Source organism: Polistes fuscatus, unplaced genomic scaffold (genome assembly GCF_010416935.1).
Source record: "Polistes fuscatus isolate 324 unplaced genomic scaffold, CU_Pfus_HIC Scaffold6, whole genome shotgun sequence".
NCBI lineage: Eukaryota > Metazoa > Arthropoda > Insecta > Hymenoptera > Vespidae > Polistes > Polistes fuscatus.
This window is the reverse complement of record NW_025113140.1, coordinates 3,112,324-3,131,833: the sequence shown is the minus strand read 5'-3', so window position 1 is coordinate 3,131,833 and position 19,510 is coordinate 3,112,324. Positions and strand designations below refer to the sequence as shown.

At 39.8% G+C, this 19,510-nt stretch overlaps 1 protein-coding gene across 2 annotated transcripts; it reads left to right on the top strand.

Annotated features, from left to right (window-relative positions):
- Positions 1-4,084: 4,084 nt before the first annotated feature.
- Positions 4,085-19,255, top strand: LOC122523682 (protein hairy-like). Of its 2 annotated transcripts, XM_043645598.1 has the most exons (3): positions 4,085-4,511; positions 9,750-9,977; positions 16,915-19,255. In XM_043645598.1, the coding sequence occupies exons 1-3, from the start codon at positions 4,338-4,340 to the stop codon at positions 17,938-17,940; spliced, it is 1,428 nt and encodes a 475-aa protein (XP_043501533.1). In that variant the 5' UTR covers positions 4,085-4,337; the 3' UTR covers positions 17,941-19,255. The 2 variants fall into 2 exon arrangements, with proteins under 2 accessions (XP_043501533.1, XP_043501534.1); XM_043645599.1 differs by lacking the exon at positions 9,750-9,977.
- Positions 19,256-19,510: the final 255 nt, after the last annotated feature.

Below are 19,510 nucleotides of genomic sequence, written 5' to 3'. Positions count from 1 at the left end.
CACGAGAGCTTCCTACGAGCGTGTGTGCGCGTGGCACGTTTGCGTGGGTAGAGCGCACTTCGCGGCGCGCGTGCCGACGAGACCTTCCCTCTTCTATCTTTCTCTCTCTCTCATCCTCCACCTCCTCCCCCTCTTCATCCTCCTGCTTTTCTACCACGTCTCGCGAAGCCCGCCGGCGTCGCACGCTCGTTCGGCCTGACTCTCCTCCATCTCCACACCTCCTCCTCCTCCTCCTCCTCATCCTCCTCCTCTTCCTCAAGCAGCTCAAGCATCGAGCCGCGCCACGCCAAGTTCCTCACGACTTCCTCTCCTTTCCTCTCGGCCGCCCACGAAACGGCCACCGCCCCGAGGGCTCATCGCCTCACGGCCTCTCTCTCTCTCTCTCTCTCTCTCGAGTTTCTCTTTCTCTTTTCTTCTCTTTTTCTCTTTGTCCCACCTCCTCTGCCTCGAGCCACGACCCCTTCTTCTTCTTCTTCTTCTCTTACTCCTTTTATTCTTCCCAAGCCGTCGTCGGTCGCTCTCTACCCTCGTTGATCGTGCGTCTCACACAATCCCCATACACACACACAGATATACTCCACACACGCATACCTCTCTCTCTCTCTCTTTCTTTCTCTCTGAATGTCCGCATGACGTCGTACTTCTCTTCTTCTTCTTCTTCTTCATCGTCGTCGTCGTCGTCGTCGTCGTGATCGTCGTCGTCTTTTCGCTCGTGAGACGAGACGGGAAGAGATTAAAGGCCGTCGTCGGAACCTAAACGATGCTTATCGCGCGCCGTCCGTCGCGCGTAGAAACTTCCTTCTCGACGCTTCCAATACATCCATGTAATTTATGTACGTACATAGATACACCACACATATATACATATATACATGCATCTGTAGAAATACTCAGCTGCGTATTCTGCCCAAGCACGCACGCATCCATGTATATATGTATGTATGTGTATGTATATGTGTCGATGATAACGAGGACAAAGTCTTATCGTTAGCGAGGCGCCAATACGTTTATTATCACTACTACTACAACTACCACCTACCATCATCAACGTTATTATTACTACCGTATGATACGATACGAGTTGAACGAGCGATTCTACTCGGCTTTAGGCTACGTCGTCGTCGTCGTCGTCGTCGTCGTCGTAGTGGCGGCGGCAACAGCGGCGGCTCCCTTTGATCAAACGCGAACTTTCCTCGCGTGGAATTCGGTGGAACAACGCAAAAATGATTGAAATCGTTTCTGTATACGTGTGTGTAAGTGGGCGCCTATGCGCTTGTGTATTATGCCAACACGTTCTATGATTTCGGGTTGACTAGCTAGTAACATATATGAACTGTCTACTGATATATAGACATAAATGCATGCATAGATGCATACATGCATACATACATACATGCGTAATTGAAAATTGCTTTTCTAACGCGTGAAATAAAATTCCAAGCATCGGTGTCATAGACAGCAGATATCGTTGCTATAATCATTTATACATATTTTTTCTTTTTCTAAAAACCAAAATAGAAAGATCGAAGGAAATTTCTTCGTTCGGTTCATTATGGATTGATCGAAACAAGAATACACATGTACGAGACAGTCTTGATAAATATCACTCGATCGTACCTCTTAAGTTCTTTTAACAATGTTTTATTGGAAGATCGATTAAAATCGTTTAACACTGTCAAAGTTCTTAACGATTTTAATGATCCTCTGAAAATAATAACAAGTAATCTACTCGTTTCATTCGACATGATCTCAAACTTTCGTATAAATATTCTAAAATAATCAGTATCGAGAACGAGGTTAATACGAATGAATAAGACTAAACATGATTTTCTTCATAACATCGTTATCATTTTTCCCGAGGAAAAGACGATTATTAAGAAATTTATTTCCGATGCAAAATAATTAAAATGTAAACGACGAGAGGAAAGTTTAATCGAAACGACGGCCGATGTCCTCGTCGTCATCGATAATGACCAGAAAGTCGAGGGAAAAGTTCAGCGTCGGTCAGAAATGAGCTGACTAGAAACTATCTTTCTCTCTCTCTCTTTTTATTCATCTATCTCTCTTTCTCGGATTGTCTCAAGCGTTAAATTTACCGCATCCACGCAGATATCGCGTTACGCGCGAAGGAGCGAACGTATCATTCGCGAAAATGTTCGATTTTGTGCGCTCTCGAGCGAGAAGAGAGCTACGATACTCTTCGCCAGCCAGACGGCTAAAAAACACTTCTCTCTCTCTCTCTTCCCCCCAAGGGAAAGATAAAGTAAAAGAGAGAAACGCCGATATCCAAATCGGTTCCTGCTTCGACGCCACCGAGAGAGACGACGGTGGCTGCTGAGCAATAAAACGGCCATGAGAGAGGTACGAAAGGAACACGCACGTTCGTTCGTGAGAGAAAAAAGAACCGATGCGAAAAGTGAGCACGAACCAGCTTAAAAGAGACAGGGAAAGAGAGAGAGAGAGAGAGAGAGAGTGAAAGAAGGAAATGTCCACACGAATTACAAGAAGTAAGAGTGAGAAAGATGTAATGAACAAACACGAACGTGTATGCCATGTATATACTATTTTCTATATATGCGTGTGCGTGTCTGTGTTCTGTGCTCTGTGTGGTGTGTGTGTGTGTATGTAGTACGTGCGATAGAGAAGAGAAGGCGGCAGAAGGAGGGAGGAACACGGTCGAGAGAGAAGAAAGAAGAAAAGAGCGCGCGTAGCCGCAGGCAAGGGCGCGCGTGAGCGGGCAAGCGAGCCTTGTCTCTGTCCCCTCGCCGCTCGCACCCTTCTGCAGCCCACAAGTTGTGTTCTCTCTCGACGGTAGTGCCGCCGCCGCTTCCACTGCCGCCACCGCCGCCGCCGCCGCCGACAGAACGTCTCTCCCCCAACCCCTCAAGCCCACAACCCCACGCACGACCAACCACGACGCGAGCGCCCCTCACCTCCTCGACCCACACGCGCCAACCACGGCGAAAAGCCGCCAGCGATCGCTCGTTGGCTCACAGTCCGTCAGCGTTCTTCCTTGCGCGAGCACGCGCGACGTATTTGCTCTCTGTCTAACACTTGCGCCCGTTTCTCTCTTACATCAAACCTACCCTTCAGTTTTTTAGTTGTTCTTTTTCTTCTACCACTTCTTCGTTACAGTTTTAATCGCGGCCGAGATCTACGATACACGAACGAGTATTTTTGTCGTGTTCCTCGTGTCGTTTCTTTGTCAATTGTTGTTATATAAAAATAAAGACAAATAAATATATATATATATATATAGATAATAATATAATAATAATAATTATTATTATTATTACCAAAACGGAAGTGATCCTTTGACTATTGACGATAGTTTTCCTTTTTTTTTTTTTTTTAAATAAGACTGTGAGAAATCGTACAGCGAGTGTGTGTCACACTTTTGGGATTAAGAAGAACGTGAAGAGTATACGTATATACTGCTACGAGACGATTGGATTATATTTGTTTGTAGTTTAGTGTGGAAGAAAATATTTTCATGACATTTTAAAGTGTGTGAACAAATTAGGATAAAGAATTGACGAATTTAAGACTGGATTGTTTCCTTTCGGAGACGAAAATCTCGCGATTCTCGTCGCTCGTGTGTTTCTCTTGCTCTGTATATTAATTTATCTCTCTCTTTCTCGTGGTATAAGGGAAAAGAGTGAGGAAGAGAGGTGAAAAGAACTAATTAAAGAAGAGTTAGGTAGAGTGAGAGTGAGAGAGAAAGGTAGAAAGAGACGCGTAGTCTCGTCTCTCTTGATCTCGCGAGTGACAAGTGGTCGGCGACGCGCGCTCAACCACGTGGCCGTTTGTATTTGCGCCGGTGTGTTGTTTGCTTCCACACACATCAATCGGGTATCGAACACACACACAACACACACAATCCGGAGAAAATTTATTTTCCCATGCGGAGACTTTGTTAAATCCACCATTATCTTGTGACGACTTTGAAAGATTTTTCTCGTGGAACTTTTGTGATCGTTGAGAAATAACAAAATAAAATAAAATAAAATAATAATAATAATAATAACAATTGTGTGGACAGTTAATTTTGAAAGAAACTATTTCTTCGTGTAAAGAAAGTAAGAAAGTGAAATAGGAAGAAAAAAAAAAATAAATAATTGTTACTACCAAAAAGTTATACAATTATTTTGAAAAAGATTTCACGTAACGAACTCATTGTCTTAGAGATTGACGGAAAAAAGTAGTTTTCAAACGTACGATATCTCGTTCGCATTCGGACATTGTGATACGCGAAATGCCGAGTGCCTCGGCCACTTTGAGACAAGAACGTAGGGTGCTGCGAACGTCTTTTTTGAGGGCCGTGCCGGCCTGCTAAAATGACCGCGCGTCTCCACTCGCTGAGGCACCAGGAGAAGAAATCAGTCGGTAATAGCCACAGGCAACATCATCAACAATCTCAACACCAACAAGCCGTACATCAGGGTCCTAGTCCGGCACCCAGTCCCAGCCCTAGCCTTAGCCCGAGCCCGAAACACTCGGACGGACGTCGAGTAAGTATCTTTCATTATTATTATTATTATTTAATACTATTTTTATTATATTATCACATTTTTCCTGATTATGGTGATCATAAAATGAAATTTTCGAATACTATCGCGTTGAAAATTATAACCATGCATATAAAAATTTATTCAAAATTTGTGAAATTGTCCTCTTTGCTGATAGATAAAATTGTTAAACAAATGTTTAACGTTAAAATGAACGTATTTTTGTTGGCTTATTGTTACCCATAAAAGAAAAAAAGATATATATATATACACACGCATATATATATACGGGTATATATATATATGTGAAAGAAAGAGAAAGAAAGAAGAGAGAGAGAGAGACCGTTTGTTCTGTCACGGTAGAAAATATCGTTGGCACCCTCCATCGTTCGACCCTTTTGCGTGTACCTCTAATCCCCATCCACGAAGCTCAGGCGTGATACGATCCGGCGCTAAGCACGTGCCTCTTTCAACCCTCCTTCCCTTCATCCGTTCTAACGTGTCCCGCGTTCTTCGCTCTTTGTCAAGTGACCGCACCAATATCGAGGACGAAGGGAACGCCAACAGCAGTATGTTGCACTTGAGTTTCTTTCATAATGATGACGATCATAATAATTATACATCTTCTTTCGAATCTGAAACACAGTATCGAAAAAATGACAAAAGAAAGAAAAATCAATTCTTGATTAATTAAATATTTTATACTAATTGTAATAGTAATATGGAAAAGGGCAGCAAGATCCCGTTAATCTTTTTTCGATTATTATCACAACAAATTTGATAATATTTTTTATTAGGAAAGTAGGTCAAGAAAAATCCAGAAATATAAGAAAGAAGAAATTTCGATATTTAATCATATTATAACTCTCAATTTTATCTACACGTCGTGAATAGTTATTTGATTTTTCAATAAATAAAAAGATAAAGGAGAGAGAAAAAAGGAGCAAGTTTCGTTACTCTCGTAACGAACGAGGTAGAAACGATAAGTGCGGAAGCCTTGTATAATCGATATGCGTTAATCGAATAAGTATTTACGAGCAATTAACACTCGTATCTATAATTGAAAACATTGAAAAGTATATTCTGTATAATATATATATATATCTAATCTAAATGACGAGTTCATTACTTTTGGTGCATAGTATAAGTAAACATATATACATGTATATCTGACTTTGATATTCCCAAGAATATTCTCGAAATGATCTTTGGGTAGTTTACTTTCGATCGAAAAGAAAGTACGAAGAAGAGGAGGAGTAGGAAGAAGGGGAGGAAGAGGAGGTGGAGGATGAGGAGGAAGAGGAGGAAGAGGAGGAGGAAAGTTCTTCGTGAATATGTCTAGAGTTGGTTTCGCGAATCCTGCTTTCGACGAAACGAAAAGTCGAATGGATCGGAAACGGGGAACGAGGTGACTCGCCGTGAGCGGTTTACCGATGCAAATCACAAATTCGCGTACGCGTCACGCATGAAGACGTGATACGTGACCATGCGGCTGCAACGACTGAAGTAACAAGAAAAAGAGAGACGGAGTAACCTAGTATGAGAGAGAGAGAGAGAGAGAGAGAAAAGTATTGGTTCTCACCGCAGGACACGCACACGTTCACCCATATAGACTGACAGTCTCGGTACACTCACAACTAGTATTGGAACTTAGAAACGCTACCATTTAAGGATCGCTACGTCTTCGATCATGAACGGTGTATACGATTTCTAATAATTTTCTAAAAACGAATTTATAGATCAAATCACAAAAAATCGAAGATATGAATTTCCAATTACAACGTGTGTTGCTATTTCAAATATCTATCTCAAACAAATAGATATTTATATAATTTTTCATAGTGTCACATTTTTAAGAAATCCTGGCAAATCACATCTCGGATGACAAAAGATATACGTATTTCCAAATGTTATCGATCATTTTCTAATTATTGATACTACATTAGATATACAAATTAACAAAAAAAAAGGAAAGAAAAAGAAAAAATAAGAAAACCCGATAGGCGTAGATGTAACGATCAGATGAGAAGTTTTCTCTCATCGTGCTTCATTTCGCTTGAGCATATAGCAACGTTCCGTTTGAGCGAATCGAGAGCTCGACGCGCGACGAACTTCCTCCGGTTGTCCTCGTTCTATCCGCTGGTTTATCACCCGTGGATACAACGAAGTAACGGATGAGTAAACTCTTGGGGCATGGCGAAATACAGATAGAGATAAAGATAGAGAATTACTAAGAGAGAGAGGAAGAGAGAGAGAGAGAGGGAGAGATTCTAAGCTAATGAAAGCGATGGCAGTTGGTGAAGATCCAAGGTAGAAACTAGAAGGTAAAATGATGAAGCTACAGGAGGAACTGTAAGTACGAGGTCGAGAACGACAACGACGGCAACGAGAAGGAGAACGAGACGAGGACGATTGCTGGTCTCCGGTGGTTATCCATCTCGTCGCCTTGACGTCGAGCAAACGCGATAGCAACGACTGAAAACTTAATTGACGCTACTTAACAGGAAGAGGTCCATCCAACCAAGCGAAGCTCTAATTATCTGTCGTCGGAGAGATGAGATTGGTTTATATCCGATAACGAACGGATCTCCTTCAAAATTTAGATTGTATACGAAGGGAATCGTTTTTTTAAACTGTGTGTCACGATATATACCTATAAAAATAAACAATGAAATAAGACAAAATATGTTAATGTAATAATCGAATAACTTGCATATTGTATAATATCTGTAAAGTATTTTTTTTTTGTATGCATTTAATAAGATGTATCCACTCGAACATTTTACGATTGAAGATTTGAATATAAGAATAAGAAGAAAAGATGAATTAAGCGTTAAACACGTTGTCGCGTTTTACAATCGTCGGGGTTATGTATCTAATACGACGATCGTAAATAATTGATTGCCACCACACGTTTGACAGTCTTTGTTTTTTGTCGAGTATATTATAAAAAGAGGTCGTAGGTGATCGTAAGATCGAGGCTTTGTATGAAAAAGGAAAAAGAAAATTAGTAATAGAAGTAGTTTAACGAAGCAACGCAACATTCAAAAATATTAATAATAAAATAACGAACGGAAGAGAGAGAGAGAGAGAAAAAAGAAAAAAAAAACAGGACGACGAGTAAAAAAGATTGACATGAAATTATTAAGGATTTATGGAAGAAAGATAAAAAAAAAAAAAAGAGAAAAAAAAAACAAAAAGAATTGATAAAAAGATAATAATATCCGCGCTTGTTTCTTTGAAATCGTCCGAAGTGATAATCGCTAAGGTGGAATGGGCGCGCTCGCTATCTGCTGCGATCACCAACGAACGGTGTGCGGTAGCGTACACGAATAGGAGGGAGGAAAGAGGAGCAGAGGAGGTGGCGAAGGAAGGAGGTTGAGAGGAGGAGGTGGAGGAGGAGGAGGAGGTTGCTCGGGGACTTTAGAGAGGCTCTTCGTGCGCGTGGGGCTCTCGTAATAATAATAGGACGCGGTGAAACGAACGTGGCAACGACGGTGACACGCGCGCGTGCACGCTGAGTGTCGACGGGGTGCGGTAAAAGAAGGGGAAACAGAGAGAGAGAGAGAGAGAAACAGAGAACAAGAAGGAAAGAAAGAGATAGATAGATAGATAGATAGATAGATAAATAGATAGATAGAGAGAGAGAGAGAAAATAACGCGGGCACGCGCGAACCAATCCCTGTGTATACACGGCGCACGTACGCAGAGAATACTACGCACGCATATGTGGTGGTGGTAAACCGTAGAAGCGCGTTTACGCGTGAGCACACACGCGGAACGAAGTCACGCATACGCTGCTAACAGCAAGGGTAACGTAGACGACAACGACGACGACGACGACGACGACGATGATGATGATGATGAAGATAATGATGACGCTAGTGCTGAGGATGACGATGACGATGACAACGGCTCGGCTCGGCTCAGCTCAGCTCAGCTCAGCTCACTCGTTTGTTTACTCGCCGCTTCGCTCCCGTGTAAACGCGCCACCACACCGCTTCACCTTGTTTCACCCTCCTGGCCCCCTTCGTTACACCTCGCGCTCTGCTGCATCCTACTCTCTGCAATCCCTACTCTCTAACAGCTAAGCGGGAAACCCTTTATATTCCCCTTCTCTTTCTCTCTCTATCTGGGTATCTCTCTCTTTTGTATTCTACAACAACACGCTGCTCCCACGATATCGTCTCGCTACACCTCTCTCTCTCTATCTCTTTAGGCTTATACACACACGTACACGTATATATACATACAAATCTATACGTTCTCTGTTTCTCTCTTGCCTTCGGATGAGGAATGACATCGCCGTAGGCGACGTCGGCACTCTGCCAGCGACCCGGGCTCGTATGTTGTACGAAAAACTCGTCGAGAGATAGAGAGAGAGATAGAGAGAGAGAGAGAAAGAAAAATTGTGAGACACGAGAGCAGCAACGAGAAAAGATACGAAAAGAAAAGAAAAGAAAAGAGAAGAAAAAGGAATGAAAAAGAAATGCAGGAGATGCACCGGCAGAGAAGCAAGCAAGCAAGCAAGCAAGCAAGCAAGCAGCAGAAGCACACAACGGGTTGTATTCGTCTTCGTCTTCGTTTTCGTCTTCTTCGTCTTCGTCTTCGTCGTCACGGAGCTGTTTGAAAGGCACTGTATTATGAGAGAACAGAGTGCTCTGACACGCACTGCCGCGTCGCATCTCCCAGCCTTCTTTTCTTCCGCCTTCTTCTTTCTTTCCACTTCGCCTCCTCTCCAAGACTTTCGACTTTTCATCTCCTTTCTCACAGCTGATCGTCTAAGCTAGGCCATGAATAGGCTGCTTCGTGCTTCTTGACCGATCGAAAGAACGAACGAACGAACGAAAAAAAGAAAGAAAGAAAGGTATGCCTTTCGAGTCCTATTGGACATCGAACGGGATCGCTAAAACGGAACCGATCTTTACTACTACTACTACTACTACTACTATTACTACCACCACTACTACTACTATTCGACGTTTTAATCTCTCGATATACAACTTTTATTTACTACGTCCTGATTCTCGTTAACCAGTTTCACAATTTAATGATGAATAATAAAGAATCGAACGAGCAAAAGGATACGACACGATTAAAAAAAAATAATAATAAATAAATATGAAAGAAACGAGGAAAAAAATATAGAAATAAAAATAAAAGCGCAAAAACAACAACAACAATAACAATGATAACAATAACAATAAAAAAAAGACGTTATTGTATCTCGCATGATTGCAGGCGAACAAACCACTAATGGAAAAGCGACGACGAGCGAGGATCAACCAATCCCTGGCAGCCCTAAAGGCGCTGATCCTTGACAGCGCTCGGCTCGAGAATACGAAGCACAGTAAACTCGAGAAAGCTGACATCTTGGAGTTGACGGTGAGGCATCTCCAAAGGCAAAGATCTCTCGCACAACCTGGCCTGTCCAGGTACAAGGCCGGCTACCAAGATTGCTCGAGGGAGGTAAGTGTTGTCGTCGTATATAACTTTACCAACACTAACTACACCCTTACACATATATATTTCTATATTTTTATTATTTTATATATGTGAGCTGGGGTAATTATGATAATGGAGTGATGTTAGTTAAAAATTATTTTTATTTTTATTTTATAATATACATTTTGTTTTCTATAAATGGACAACTATTGCAGCATTGTTTCTCAATTTATTGTTAGTAAAGAAGACCCATTCGATGAGAACACTTCATAACGATAGAAAAAAGGTAATCTTAAAGTTGGTAATATAAAATAAATCGTAAAAGAAATTTTTCAAATTCTTCAACCTAGTCCACTGTCATAATTATTGGCACTCACATATATATATTTTATCTTCAATATCGATATAATATCACACAGCTTACGTAAAATTTAATTTAAATCTTGTCTTTACTTCGCATTGACTAACGTAGAACATGAAAGAAATGAGATCATTTCTAACTGGATTAATAATTATCGTGAATATGTAATTGAATGATTCGAGTTTTTGAAGAGAAATCGTGGCGGTCCGATATAATTTGAGGCTCATTGAAGATAGAGAAGGGAAGGGAAGGGGTAGGGAAAGGCAGGGAAGGGCAGGGAGAAAGAGGGGGAAAGAAAACAGGATCTACAGGATCTATTATTCGTTCTATCGATCGATCGTACGATCTGCCCAGGGCATAATAGAAAAGTCGTTGGAAAGGCGACACGATCGTCGTAGATAGAAGTCATTTATCCGTGATAGTTACCACCGTCGTCGTCGTCGTCGTCATCGTTGTCGTCATCGTCGTCATGGTCTATCCTTTTTCCCGGCTGGTTTCGCACCGCCACGGGGTAGTTTGAAAGTGCGAGAGGGGAAGTAGAATTCCAACGCGTTCGGAGAGCGTGTAATAGGAGAACTCGGTAGAACTGGTTCGTCTTACGTCGAGAAACCAGGGAGCGAAGAGAGAAATAAAGAAAGAAAAAAGAGGGAGGGCACGAGGAGGAAAAAGAGAAAGAAAAAAGGAAGGAAGGAAGGAAGGAAGGAAGAAGAGAGATAGAGATAGATAGAAAGCCGAGCAGTAGAAGAAAAGTAGTTGAGTGGAATAGTAGTGGGGGAGGAATCCTCTCTAGGAAGAATCTAAGGGCACCCCAGTATGCTTGTACCTGCACACTCACACATACATACACACAGACATCCACGTAAACGTATACTATCCGATTCCATCTATCCATCTCTGTCTCTCCTTCGATCGAAGTATCGGATTGTCGTTGGAAACTCTCGCGTGACTCTCGAGCAAGTTCGAAGCGCATTAAGGGACGTGATCATACTTATATTTTATATATATATATATGTACGTTCGTGTGTGGCTATGTATATATATGTATGTATATATGTACACTTAGGTAGGTAGGTGCAACGATGCGACCACGAGCCTAGAAGAGGCATAACTCGTTGAAAGCAGACACCCCGTAAGAACTGAGTCTCGAGCACACCGTCGGACTGAATTTACCGGATAAGCTAGTCAGGTGTATCACCGCATATAATATACCCAAAAGTGGTAGGACGAACAGAAACACGTAATACTTGTCTCTACGTGTGTAAATACCCGCTTTCACGCGATACGCCTTCGGAAAAATGCGATCTCTTTTCAAGAGATTGCCTGATTTTACGTAGAAATCGTGCTTGCGTGAAAAGATTAGTCTCGGGGATCGATATTATATTGTATTTTATATGTTATTTTATTGACAATGATTTATATACGATATGAAATGATACACAGATAATTTTTTTTTTTTATAATAAGCACGAAATTTGTTCTAAGTCAAAGAATGAAACAATATAATTCATAAATACAACGATTATTTAATTAAACAAATTTCGAAGTAATAATCATCGATAATAAAAATATAATATCGAAATATGATACGTTGTGTTATTTATTATGATTCAAAATTTGTTCGATTTCTTCAATGTTCGTGCTGTTAAACATATACATACATACATATATACATATATATATATATATACAAACTCGTACAAAGACCGACAACGATCGTGGGATGCGTCGTGCCGATAAAGTTTGCTTGATGATCGACAAAAATACAGGACGACCTATAAGAGTCTCGTATACGTATGGAAACGTTATCGCGTTCTGTGCCCGCAGCGATAAAAGTGCCGCGAAAAGAGAGGCGCTAAGCGTTAACTGTACGAGAGCATAAATAAATACATACATACACACGTGTATACATGCATATATACAAACATATACATACATACATGTATACATATGTAGATATATAATACTTACATGCGTATCTTTCCACTCGGCCACGTTTTTCCAGGAAAAAAAAGATAGACTGAAAATGCGGAAACGAGGGAAGTAATACATATGAGTGTGTGAGAGAGAAAGAAAGAGAAAGAGAGAATCGCGACGATTATCACGATCGTTCGAGACAGGATGGACTATGTTCGCGAACGCGAACTCGACTAATGATGCTTTACATAACGCATAACGCACGAGAGAGAGAGACGTTGAGAAAGGCTTCGTAACCGTTTCAACATTAATAAAAAAGAAGTACTTTATAATAAAGAGAATACAAAAAAAAAAAATAAAATCGCAAGAGTAGTATGAAATTCGAAAAATCATCTCGAATAAACAAAACGAAATAAAATAATACAATATAATTGATATCACACAATTTTTCTTAATAAAAATCATTTCGATTGTTCGTTAGATTTTCTTCGATCAAAAAATCGAATAATCTTAACGCGTGTAGATGTGTTCAAAAAAAAATAAGGAATAAACAAAAAAAAGGGTTATAAAAGATGTCTCGTGGGTTTTTTTTTTCTTTTTCATTTTTTTTTTGTAAACTAGAACGACACGGCGAACGCGTGTGTGCAGTGCGATTTTCTCGTTCCCCGTACCGTGTAACTACTACGTACACTGCAAATATATATATATTCGTAACGAGAAAGAGAAAGATGGAGGACGATCGTATTGCTGCTCCTTTCGGTTGCTGCCACCACCAACTACCAACCCACCATCACCACCACCACCACACAACCAGCCACCACTAACACTAACACACTAATATCGTCAACACCAAAGCCTCCTCTCCCCCCTACCCTCCCCCTCCGCCCCCCACACCACATCACATACACACACACATCGTCGTCACCACACCACTTCTCGCACGTAAGCGAGATTACAGGCGGCGTATGTTATCGCGAAACTACGAGCGAGGCTGACGTTGCGTCGCGATTAAGAAGCACCGACGCGTTGGTTACGGCCGTAAATCGCGAGTGGAAGAAAATAAACGTGCGAACGGAACGTTTCTGCAACGATACGAACGTGCACCGTTCGTGTATCGTACGTACGTTCAAACCTACGGACGGACGGACGGATGGACGGATAGCGATCGATCGCGTGAAAATTTTACCCTTCCTTCCTTCCTTTCTTTTTAATTTCTTTTTTCTTTTCTTTTTTTCTTTTTTTTTACCATTCTAACTTCAGCATTGTCGTATTTTTTTATAATTTCTTTCTATAATTGTATAGGTCATTGCAATAGTTTCGTCTAGAATTATTCTTATTTTTTTATAAATTTACAAAAAAAAAAAGGAAAAACCAATTTTTATAGCTCTAATTCGTATAATTTAGTTCGATTTTAAATTTGAGGTATATTACCATTAATCTTTTAAAAGTGTAAAAATGCATTTTCTTTTTGTATCTAAAGTGTAAACGTTTTATGTAACGGTAAATACTTAAAGTTACAAATATCACTTTAATAATCACCTATCATTATACGCGAACGATAATTTACCTACGTGTTAAATGCTTTAAGTAATATTGTTCGTTTTGTTTTTTTCCGGTCAATATATTTGAAATATTTTGCTTGCTAATCGATTATAAAATACAATAAATATCTCTAAATGACAATTTTTATGGGAATACTTAACCTTTTCGCTTTGAACGGTGCATGTATATATTTTAAATACACCCACGATAAAATGGACGCTCAAGTACAAAGAGCGGGAGTACGTATAAGCCATCGGAAAATTGACGCTCAGGTACGAAGAACGTATCCGAGCATCATAAGTACGCCGTACATCAGCGTCGGAGTTGTCAACGATGCATTTCGTTCATGGAAACACGCATTATATTTTACAAGCACGATGAAGCGATAGGGTTAAGTCACAACAAGAAAAGAAAAAAGAAAGCATCCTTTGTTGATACTCGCAGGATTATCATGTACGTTTTATCATGCTCAATTTATATTCCGATAACTTATAATTTCAATTTTATACTCCTATAAATTGTATAAGATTTTCCCCCTCCCCCTTCTCCCCCGCCAAAAAAAAGAAAAAATTCTCCTACAATATTTTCTTGACAATAGTTTATCTTTAAAATAATATAGAATGATATATATCAGTTTATCAAATTTTTTAGTTGTGTTGTTTCAATTATAACATAACAATAATTATAAACAAACGTATAAAAATTAAAAACGACATTAATTATTGTTTAATTTAATTTATAGTAAATATTTTGAACGTTTCAATAAAATGTGACAATAAAAGTATTACTTTTATAGTACTCTTATAGTAAATATTCTAAATAGTAAAGCATTTTTATGAAATATTTTCTTGTTATCGTTCACATTCACCTTAACGGTTGATTTCTACTGTGTCGACAAGTCATCGTCGTCGCTTGTTGTAAACGTCGTTAAATCGAGAAAATATGTTGCTCTTGATCGCTGTACTAATGATTCTTCTATATTTGTTTTCACGTTTATGCACGAACGAGTAGTAATACTAGCGATGCAACAAAAAAGATACGATATAAAGAAGATCGTATGTTTTTCTATAAAAACAGGTGTACACATTTGTAGCGTACGTATTATATACGAAATACCATTTTTACTCAGGTAACTTAACTTTCTAATGGTGGTAATAAGTTTCTAACATTTTGCACGTATAAAAAATATAGAAGATTACGATTTTATATTTATTACAATAGAACTATCAAAATATCGTTTGACTTTTTCCAACTTTAAATTAGTCTAAAATCTTCGAGAAACTATGCGATCGAACAATACTAAATTTCAGTAGATTTAATTAATCAAACGTGAATTATTACGATCGAAATTAATTTAAATCGATACGCCATTTACCGATAATTATTTCTATATATATTCCAAAAGTTGCATTATCATATTGAAAATTATAAAACAAAAAATTGTCGATTTTTTTACCGATGATTCAAGTAGACGAAAGTTTTCTATGATTCGTTGAGGAGAATTTTTGAAAATGAAGAAATGGAGGAGGGAAAGAAAGAAAGAAAGAAAGAAAGAGAAAGGTGAAAGATGGACGACGGAACGACGCCACGATGACGACGACTACGACGACTACAACGACGAAGGGGCAAACTTCTAAGCAAAGTCACGTCTCAGCGTGCTCGAGAAGAAGAAGGTACAGAGCCCACGAAGAGCTCTCCTTCGAGCAAACTTTACGGGCTCGTAAAGCGAACTGTGTAGCGATGAGATATGACGCCGTACGCTTTTGTCCGTTGGTCCATTTCCGTTCCACTCCGATTCCTTTTCGTTTCTCTCTTCTCCAATCGCGTACCGTATTTCTGCAACAAAGGATCCACGTTTCTTAGTTAAATTCAATTTTTAACAGAAATTTAATTGAACTAATACCTTGCTTTTAACAATTTTTATATATCTCATTATTTTGTTAATAATAATAATAATAATCATCGAATTGTTTTTTGAAAAATATATAAGATATACACATAGATCTTTTACGATAGAAATATAAATAAATTATATATATAAAAAAAAGGAAATGAGACATTGCATTGAAATGATTTATCTGATCATTTTGATGATAAATTTATTAACAAAGCATGATGCTTAGCGTGAAATTTTGCATTTTTTTTTCTTAACCAACCATATTGGAATGAACGTAGCTCAAGAAGCACTCCAGAACGCGCAAACTCCTTTAACACCGGATTCGGTTATTGCTTTATTTTGAACTAGCGAACCATAAAAGCTCGGGATCGTAGAAAGCCAAGCAGTGTCTCGAAACGAGCCTGTAGAAGTTTAGTCAGACGTGCCGTGCGCGCGTGAGTCGATATTTTAACCGTCAGCAAAACTCGCGGCCCCAGCACGCACCCACACACACACACACACAGACAGACAGACACACTCGCACACTAGCACGCGAGAGCGCACGAACACCCTACGTTTTAATACACATATATCGCGCGTGGGTTAAAGTTGGAACCGGATCGCCAATTTTAAGCGTCGTGTTCTGATTATGGGAATCGATCTCGTTGCCGTGATGTTTATACAGTTACGATGTAACCTATTTTGTATTAACTCAAAAAGGAACAAAAATTCTCACTTGTAGCACACATTCAAATTAGTTAGATGTTTTAAATATCGTCTATGAAGAATACTCGTTAATAAAAGGAAAATATATTGAAATAATTAGATACGATTGTAGGGGGAATATTAAAGATTTAGTTGAAAATAAATTTCATAGTCTCGAAATTAACGCAAGAATTTTTATCACGGCTTTTGTGTGATATCGTTACGACTATTAGATAAATTACAAGCGGCCGCGAAAATATCGAGTAACGACTAATCTCGCTGGCTGGTCGCGGCCCACAACTGTTAGTACGCGCGCACGAATCAGGGATTAAAGAGCAGTCGGCGAAATATTCAATTATGCTATAACTGCCAGCAATAATATAGCGAGGAAGCCAGCGCGGAATTCGCATTAAAGCGTGCGTTTTTGATGTAGCGTTAATTCTTCTTTTCAAGAAAGTAATTCAAACGATACCATGATTAATGTAATGAGATGAGTTATTTTAAAGTACATTGTAATCCATTCGTTCCATCGTCCTACACGTTCCGTATTGATCATGTTTCAGGTGAGTCGATATCTCGATGCTCCAGACATCATTACGGGCAATACGACACCGATGGACCCAGCAGTGAAGCAGAGGTTACTTCGTCATCTGGACAGTTGCGTGTCCGAGCTTGATCTAGATCTTGGATCGAGACCTGACAGTGGATTGGGTAGCAGTCCTGGCAGCGTGACGGATCGTGTGACCGGAGCTACGAGTCCAGGTCCTTTGGATCACCACGTGCCACCGACGCCTCATTGCAGTACGGCCTTGAATCCAGCTGGTTTGATAAAGTCAGAGATACCAGAGATGGAGACGGCTAGGCCTGACAGTAGCACGACGGCCGGTGACGAAAACAACAACAGTAGCAGACCAACCTCGGCGTTCAGTCAAGTCAATCCAGCTGGTCTGGATCCGCATCACCCTTCCGGTATACCGGTCGATCAAGCCTCGACATCGCAGCAAAATCCGAATATGCTGTCGGTCGTACAGGTGATACCTTCGAGACTACCCGACGGCCAGGTGGTCTTCCTTCTACCTAGTCACTACGTCCAACTGGCTGCGGCAGCGGCAGCGAACGGCATCAGTATCGGACCGAACCCACCAACTGCAATCTGGGCAGCTACAAACATGTCCTTGCTCAAAGCAACGGACAAGTTGGCTAAAAGACCTCACGAAGAGATGCAAGAATGGCAGGAGGCTGCGGCAGGTGTTAAACCTAGCAAGAGTCCTCGAATGCAGGAACAACCCGAACAACCTCTGGACTTTACTACCAATTCGAAGAAATTAAAGACGGGCTCGAGAAACTCTATTCACGGTATACCGAGTATCGATCATCAACAACAGCAACAACAGCAGCAGCAACAGCAACAGCAACAACAGCAACAACAGCAGATACAACCATCGCGAACGACGGCTGACGGTTCGATCGTTCACGAGGAGAGACCCTCTAGTCATGCGGGTAGTGAAATAGCTGTTGGAATGCCATCGCCATCGCAGCTCGGTCAACAGGCCGTCAAGGATGAAGAGAGCATGTGGAGGCCTTGGTAAATCGAGAATACCTTTTGCCAATCGATTGCGTCGATCTTACTTGTATATAAATTATACATACATATATATATACATACTTTAACGTTTTATCGATGGTGATTCGAGTGAAACAGCTTCGATTCGAAACAACATCCCCCCTAGTCAAGGAAACCCCACGCGAAATGGTTTTTCCTTAGCGCAATGGATTTTTTCTCGGAGAAAAATAATGCGCGTATTCGTCGACATTTTTCTCACGACTCGTTGATTCCAGATCGTGTAAAAAAACGACGTGTAAGTACGTAAGTAAGTATACTTACGTGCAATAACGCCTGACGTCTGACGTCAAACTCGAAGTTCTTTATCTACTTCTTCTTCTTCTTCTTCTTCTTCTTTTTCTTCTTCGAAGCAGTTTCATGCGATTCAGAATGCCAAAGTAGTAAACGAGGCGAAAAAAATTTAACGATCGTAACAAAAAAATAAAAGAAATAAGAAAAAAAAAGAAAAAAAAGAGAGAGAGAGAGATAGAAGAAAATTATCCGACGTCCGATGACGAAGCTCCGAATTTTTTCTCCAAGTGAATAATAAAAATACAAAATATTTGACGAAAAACAAAAAAAGACAAAAAAAAAAAGGAAAAGAAAAGAAAAAAAAAAAAAGAAACGATTCTTTTTTTGTGCAAAGACCTTGTTCGATGAAATGATAATGATGATAATGATGATGATAATGATAATGATGATAATGATGATAATGCGTAATGAACGATAGATGTATCGTAGATACGCGCGTTATGTCGTTTAATAATTAATTGTATGTATGTAAATGAACGATGAGAGAAGTAGTGCGATGAATCGAGCGTATGTTAAAAGCGTATGCGAGCGTGCATTTGTGAGAGAAATAAAAAGATAGATAAAAAAGAGAGAGAGAGAGAGAGAGAGAGAGAAAGGAGTGAACGAGTGTGTAAACGAGTGAACGGATACGTTAAATGCGTTTAAAAACCGAGACATCGTGTGTACATAATCCCGATCAGAACTATTGCTATTGTCGAGATATAGATTTATTTTGATGTTATCTAGATGTATATGCGTGTATTATTATTAGTAAGATACTTGCGAGAGAACGAGAGAAAGAGTTAGATGGATGGGATGGAATGTAAGAGAGGAATGCGAGATAGGGAAATAGTATGAAAGCGTGCGAGATCGTGAAAATTACACTTGTAGAGACACCATCATCTCACCACGTAAACTTACGTCTATAATTGCTAAATATCTCTGGAATTCGAATTCCTTATCAATGTACTTAGACATGCAGTCAATATAAGCATATATATTGAACTGTATAATATCTTAATAATCAAATTCATTTCTCTTCATTACCTCGACCTCATTTCCTTGATCAAAAGACAACGACGATTACGAGGAGGAGACTACCTCGGACGACGACGACGACGTATCCTGCAAAATAAATATGGTAAGTATAATAAATGAGAGAATTTTCTTATATCGGGATATAAAAGGTAGGATACAAAATTAATGGGTTAATTAATGGAGAGAGAGAGAGACAAAAATCCGAAGTTCTCTTTCGGTCAGGTTTA

What these genes read in the sequence shown, in the direction of transcription:
- LOC122523682 (XM_043645598.1), top strand. Translation starts at nt 4,338, where the DNA reads ATGACCGCGCGTCTCCACTCGCTGAGGCACCAGGAGAAGAAATCAGTC. An exon ending in AACACTCGGACGGACGTCGA is followed by an intron (nt 4,512 to 9,749) that starts GTAAGTATCTTT and finishes GCATGATTGCAG; the next exon opens with GCGAACAAACCACTAATGGA. An exon ending in ACCAAGATTGCTCGAGGGAG is followed by an intron (nt 9,978 to 16,914) that starts GTAAGTGTTGTC and finishes ATCATGTTTCAG; the next exon opens with GTGAGTCGATATCTCGATGC.